This window comes from Cannabis sativa, chromosome 8, assembly GCF_029168945.1.
Source record: "Cannabis sativa cultivar Pink pepper isolate KNU-18-1 chromosome 8, ASM2916894v1, whole genome shotgun sequence".
Lineage (NCBI taxonomy): Eukaryota > Viridiplantae > Streptophyta > Magnoliopsida > Rosales > Cannabaceae > Cannabis > Cannabis sativa.
Window position 1 is genome coordinate 38143692 of NC_083608.1, and position 7361 is coordinate 38151052.

At 30.7% G+C, this 7361-nt stretch overlaps 1 protein-coding gene across 1 annotated transcript; it reads left to right on the forward strand.

Annotated features, from left to right (window-relative positions):
- Positions 1-781: 781 nt before the first annotated feature.
- LOC115709309 (zinc finger BED domain-containing protein RICESLEEPER 2-like) lies at positions 782-2852 on the forward strand. The gene is made up of 4 exons (XM_061103391.1): positions 782-895; positions 943-2224; positions 2316-2356; positions 2441-2852. Exons 1-4 carry the CDS (start codon positions 782-784, stop codon positions 2468-2470), a joined length of 1467 nt encoding a protein of 488 aa, XP_060959374.1. The 3' UTR covers positions 2471-2852.
- The last annotated feature ends 4509 nt before the right edge of the window (positions 2853-7361 follow it).

Below are 7361 nucleotides of genomic sequence, written 5' to 3' on the forward strand. Positions count from 1 at the left end.
TATTTTTTTTTTATAATTGCTTTATTATATTACATATAATTTTATAGAAGAGTTTGAATATCTTATATATTCATCCATAGTGAAGTAGGTTCTGCGAAATTTGTGTGCTGCGGTGATATAAGGATGATAAATTGTGTGTTATCTGATTATTTATAGTTAAAATTGACAGATGGTTAGGTTAATAAAATAGGGAAAATGCTGCCCGATTTTTCGTAGATATGTTTATCATGGTTTTAAAGCAATTGCATGGATTAATTGATAGATATGAGAATATGGTGTTAATGTAGGTTAAAATAGAATGTCTGGTCAAATTGATTCTAATTTTGAGGATGATGTTGATTTTGTGCCATCAACTACAAATGAAGTACAATCTGTTAGCAATACAATAGATGAAACTCAGAATCAGAGAAAAAGAACTTCTCGTGCATGGGATCATTTCACACGGGAAAAAATTGATGGAAAAATTAAAGCAGTTTGCAAGTATTGCGAGCGTAAGCTGGTGGGAGAAAGTTCTAGTGGGACTAGGCATTTAAATTCTCACGTGAAAACGTGTCCTGTAAGAAAGGCCCAACTTGCCGCCAATCCTAGTGCAACTGCAAGCCCTTCGGTTTCTTTTAATTTTGATCCTGATTTAGCAAGGACCAAATTGGCTCAAATGATCGTTAAGCACGAATATCCCTTGTCTATGGTTGAGCATAGCGGGTTTATAGAATATTCAAGCACTTTATGTCCCATGTTTCAAATGGTGTCAAGGAATACAATTAGGTCAGACATTATGAAAATGTATAAAACTGAGAAAGAAAAGTGCAGGCAAAATTTGGAAAAAAGTAGGAGCAGAATAGCCATAACCAGTGACATGTGGACTGCAAATCATCAGAAGAGGGGATATATGGCTGTAATGTGACTCATTTTATTGATGATTCTTGGAACTTACACAGTCAGATATTGAGTTTTAAGTATGTTTCGTGTCCTCACGATGCTCCAGCACTACTTGAGGCCTTAAGATCTTGTCTTAATGATTGGAAAATAGAAGACAAGATCAGTACAGTGACTCTCGATAACTGTACTGCCAATGATTCCATGATTGATCTTTTGAAAGGACAATTTGAGCCTGACAGTTTTTTTTTGAAGGGAAAGCTGCTACATGTGCGTTGTTGTGCACATATTTTAAATCTAATTGTCAAAGAAGGCTTATCTGTCATTGGTGATAGTGCTGACAAAATTCGAGACAGTGTTGCTTATTGGTCGGGCACACCAAAAAGACATGAAAAATTTGAAGACACTGCTCGTCAACTTGGAGTACCATACACCAAAAAAATATCACTTGATTGTGTAACGAGGTGGAATTCAACTTTTCTAATGCTTAGCACAGCTTTATCCTACAAGACAGTATTTGAACGTGCAAGGTTGCGGGAGTTGCGTTTGAGGTGTGCCCCTTCAGAAATTGATTGGCAAAATGCTCAACAATTGTGTGATAAGTTAGAGTTGTTTCATGAAGTAACCGAATTAATTTCTGGAACAAAGTACCCTACCGCCAATATTTTTTTTCCAAAAATATGTGAAATTAAGACCAACATTCAATCATGGATGTTATCAGAGGTGCCTTTTATTAAGGACATGGCAACTCAAATGATGTCCAAGTTCCAGAAATATTGGCGAGAGATTCACGGGCTTATGTGTGTGGCGGTTGTTTTAGACCCGAGGTACAAGTTCATGTTGCTCGAATACTATTTCCCTGTAATTTATGGAGATGAGCAATATGTAACTGAAATTGCGAAGGTTCGTGAGCTTTGTTGCGAGCTACTAGAGGAGTACGGGTCTAAGTTTCCTCATTTGAGAGAAAGAAGGGTTCAAGAAGAAAATGTATCAACATCGTCTTCAACACGCCGATTGGATGCCCTTTCTAACTTTGACAGATTTGTTAGAGCTTCCTATCGAGTAGAGAATATGAAGTCTGAACTGGATTTATATTTAGAGGAGAACTTGATACCTAGGACTGAAGAGTCATTTGATATATGCAACTATTGGAAGGTGACGGGCCTCAAATACCCTTTGTTGAGTATGATTGCCAAGGATGTATTTGTTGTGCCTGTTAGCACTGTTGCTTCGGAATCTACATTCATCACTGGTGGTAGGCACGTGAGTTCACATCGATCGAGACTTCATCCTTCTACATTAGAAGCATTAGTATGTACACAAAATTGGTTGAAGACTGACAAAAAAGGTAGATATTATTTAACAATTGTAAATATATATTTATATACATTTTTTTATTTCTTAATTAGAATTAATATTTATTTTATTTTTTTTAACAGCAACAGTGAATGATGAAGATAATGATGTTGATCCAACAATGGTTATTAGTTAAGTTTTTGTAATTTATCAAATAAATTATTTATTTTTATTATTAATACTTTTTTCTGTTTTTATTTTTTTGCAGGAGCCTTACGTAGTTGATCTTGATGATTAGAAAGTACATTGTTCTTTTTAGTACTTATGGTTGCTAGTTATTATATTTGAGTTTATGGTTGGTATTTATTATTGATGTATTAAATATTGTTAGTAACAAAAGTACAATCTCAAGCTTTCCTCTATTATGCATAATTGAATCACTCATTTATTCATTATAACAAAAATGCAATTATTCATTGAAAACCTTAGTTTCCAACCTTATCTATTATTAAAGTAAAATTGAAAAAAAAAATATTACCATCACACCCTTATAATTCTCTTCATTAAAAATAAATTGACTTACATAATTATTACAATATTGATTTTAAAACATAATCAAACAACATAATAGTTCTCCCATTACCCATGACTCAAAACAAGACAAAACCAAAGAAAAAAGAAATCCCTTTTAATAAGGCATGTCATATTGTAATAGTATAATAGTTATAACTAACCACTTCCTAATAATAATAATAATTTTTAGAAAGAAAATAAAAAAAAAAAAATGAGGACAAATAATAATAATAATCAATGGTGGGTTTTGATGCATTATCTATTTTCTCATCAAATTTTCTCTTTCTAAAAATAACATAATATATAAAAAAGGTGTCATAATGAATTGTCTCAACCACCACCAAAATTAAATACTCAAATGAAACAAAACAAAATAATAAGTATTCTAAAAAAAAAAAAAAAACCGGGTCGGGCCTAACCCGGCCCAATTATCTCGGGCCGGGCTTGACCCGCTAGGCCAAAAGAAGGAGTCGGGCCGGGCCAAAGTGATGTCGGGCCGGGCCCGGCCCGACTGACATTCCTAAATTTAATATCAATATAACTACTGCAATTAAGTAGTTTCAAGTTTCTTATTAAATAAAAAGTCCCCACTCTTACCCTTTTCTATTTACCATTAGATTATATAGAAAGCAAATTCAACAATCAAAATAGGCCGAGGTATGCAATCTCTCAAAATGAGAATGAAGTGAGGAAACTACATAGAATCCCTTCATATAATACATAATAATTTTCTCATGGTATAACGCCAACTACAATATGGATTCGCTGAAAATAAGGGGGGTGACGCAAACACAAAAAAGAAAGTACTACTCGCTAATTATTTTACGTACGCGCGCAGTTATCAATACAAATTAATATATTAATCTATTTATACATGGGTATGTAAGCCATTGACTTTTTCGCACGTACGTACCACTATTTCTTAAGAGGAATTCCTTAACTAATAAATTAATGTAGCATGATTAATTTTAGTCTGTGAGTTAATATATAATAGAGATAAAGTGTAACTTATATATATATATATATATAAGTTATAATTGATCGATAATAGTGCTTAATTGCCTCATCAATATTACGAGAACAAAAATATCACCAAAAGTTCTGAACCAAAAAAAGCTATGGTATCTGAACAGCTTTCTCTTTACATATACACATACATATATAATATATATGTGTATATTTCTACATATATGATAGAAAGTCGAGGGAGCAATCTAATAATTAGCTGATCAGAGAATTATTATTAATGGTGTTTAGGGTCAGGTCCACCAGGGCTATGTCGGTTCGGATAATAATGGTCTTGACGCCTCATGAGCTGGTCAGCTTTTTGAATCAGTTCACGCATTAACATTTTAGTAGTGTCGTTCTTCATCCCTACAATTCTAGGGCTCATCGGCTCATATATGGGTCGCCCACTTTCCACCTTTGAAACGACAATAATGAAAAACAAGATAAGACATGCCCATAATAACTTCAAATGATTATAAGTAGTTGTCATGATATTTTCTCAGCTCAATAATTCTCTATATATATCTTCAGTTTTGGTGCTGCTTATCCAAGAGTTAAATCTATATATAGTACTGATTTGCATGTAGAGAAAGAGGCTCATTAATTTGGACTTTAATTCTTCGCAACTAGTGGAGAATGACCATGTTATATTATTAAATGGAAAGTTATAATAAGTCAAACAAATTTATTTTTGTTTTTTTTATGTCGATCAATTAATCATGCTCTATATCACCCAAAAATTATCAATATATATATATATATATATATATATATATAAGAATAGAGATGAGAGCACCATGGTCCTGCTGTATATATGTGTATAACACCGTATGGTAATCTAACTCTTCATAGCCAATATATGATCTCAAATGAGCTTTTACACGTTTACCACACGTACGATCATACTCGGCCACAACTATTTCTGCGCCACACTTGGTTTTATAAATTATAAATATATGCCGTATACATATATATGTATGTGTGTCAATGCATGATTAAAATTTTAGATATTGGGCCACCTTTAGTTTAAAATTCACATACATATATATATAAATGAAGGAGTGATGGATTTTAATAAAATATTATATTCTAATATTCGTTCCACAAAATATAAGATAAATGCTTTTTTCACTATATTAATTATTATATCTGTAGAGTTGCCTATCAAGCTTCTTTGTGTGGAAAAAACTCCCTCCAATTATCCTTACTATTATATAAGTTTCCCTTCTGTACATATTGTGTTCACTTTTTAAGCAGTGCAGTGCTAATTAATTACGCGATTTAATTAAGAGTCCAATCTGAAAATACAGATACAGATAATTTGGTATAATTAATGATAAATTAATTTTGAGACTATATATGCATTCACTATATATATTAGAGTTAAAATATTTGTAAGTTTAATAATAATTAAATACAATTTTAGCTAGTTTCAAATAATTAAACATATAGTGCAACTTTATGCCTCGTGAATTAATTAAGTAAACCGTTAAAAAAATTAAAAAAAAAAAACAAAACAAAATGCAGAAGATGCAAATTTTCAATAACTGTTTCGATCGGTGTGGGATTTTGCTGTTTTAAAAAAAAAAACAAATTAGACAAAACTCTTAAAAAGAAAATAATAATTGATGGGAAAAAGAACTGTACGTAGTTACATATTATCAACATATATATCGTTAAACATATATGTATATAAATATAATAAATAAATTTAAACACCAAAGAAAAACATGCAGATAATAATTTGCATAAATGAGCATACGAAAAAAAAAGAAACGATTCTCATAATAATTAAGAGTGAGCGTACATATGTTAGCCGCAAAATTTTGAATTTTTCAAAAATAACATATATAAATAATGTATGTTAACATTATTCATTGATGGAGTAGAAGCATTCAATTAATTTAATAAATAATATAATTCACGAAATTTATATATATATGAGTCCGGAAGCGTTTCCTAATGGCCGCGTCCTATAGAAGAAGAGAGTTGTGATATGTGACCTTATAATTATATGAATTATATTATATATTAAAAGCCTTTGATGTGATCCAAAGGTCATAACCTTATTCTGACTCCTGCAAAGCTGGCCAGCTAACTCCTATAATCTTTCCTAATTATTCAATTCAATATAGCACTTACATATAATTTGTATGTAAATAATAATTAATATATCCATTGTTGGAAAAATTATTTCTCTACACTAGCATGATACTCCCACTCACCGACTCAAATATAATGACCTTACTATATGTATTGTAGTCTTATGCATGCATTGCTAGTGTTCAAACTTTATTAATATTTATGTAATTTCCATAATTTAATTACAACTTCTGTTCAGGGTTTTTGAGTGTTAACACACAATAACATTCGTTGCCTGTAGATTATTTAGCTAAGTAAACTGCATGATATTTATTACTCATGTGAGATTTGGTCTATCAAACATTGTTTTGTTTATGCTTAGTTAATAAATAATAAGCTCTATTATTATTTCTCTTAATAGCTGTAAGGAAAAAGAAAAAAAAGTTAATGGATATTTTAAAGTGTCAACTAAATACTTATAACGTATTATATCAGTATTAGACATTTTAAGATACTTCATAATATCATTGTTGAGGAACATAACATGTAAAGTTACATCAATTATAGTTTGTCATTTTAATAGGGAAATTTAACATTTTATGTTAAAAAATGATAAATAGTGTTTAATTATACGACTCTCTTATTTTTTTTTTTTAATTATGCTAATCTTTTAGTGTTAATCCCAAAATGTCCCTCTCCTCAAATTCAAAAAATTCAGTCTCCTCTCGTTTTGCTCTCTCTCTCTCTCTCTCTCTCTCTCTCTCTCTCTCTCTCTCTCTCTCTCTCTCTCTCTCTCTCTCTCTCTCTCTCTCTCTCTCTCTCTCTCTCTCTCTCTATATATATATATATATATTGTGTTCACTGCCGCTGACTACCACCTCCACCATATTCACCGTCGACGATCCCAGCTGACTGCCACCTCCACCATTTTCACCCTCAACGTCCACCACACTCGACAAACTAATGGATAAGTGTTTTTCTTAATAAATAGTGTTGTTTTTTGTTGTATTGTATGAATCTGAACATTGTTAGTTATAATTTGCTATGTGTAAATTTTTAGTATAATTAAACACCATTTGTTATTTTTTAGCATAAATATCAAATTTCCCTTTTAATAAATATTTTATAAAGCCCGTTTTGTTGGATAGTACATTATTACTCGTGATATCTTGCAGCCTTAAATATTAATCAAGAGATTAATTAGTACTTGATGTAATTAGTTATTTTTTTATTGTATATAAGTATTATATTTGTATTAATTGATTAGTTGATATATTGGTGCATGCGCACTTAGCATTATTTACTAGCCATATAAAATTATATAAGAGAGACTAGTGCTATAATAAATAATAGAATAGTTAGTATTTGATTTTGTCCCTTAAAATATATGTTAAATACTCTCTCTAAAATATAATAATTGTTATAAAATATTAGTATTATGTAATATTATAATTTAGAGAAAGAAAATAGAGAAGAGATGATAATTTTCTGAGTGTTTTATTCCAATAGGTGATCTCCTATTTATA

Excerpts from the sequence above, each read along its gene's own strand:
- LOC115709309 (XM_061103391.1), top strand. The coding sequence starts at position 782 with ATGTATAAAACTGAGAAAGAAAAGTGCAGGCAAAATTTGGAAAAAAGT. Across the intron at positions 896-942 it reads AGAAGAGGGGATATATGGCT|ATATTGAGTTTTAAGTATGT; the intron begins GTAATGTGACTC and ends TTACACAGTCAG. Across the intron at positions 2,225-2,315 it reads GTTGAAGACTGACAAAAAAG|CAACAGTGAATGATGAAGAT; the intron begins GTAGATATTATT and ends TTTTTTTAACAG.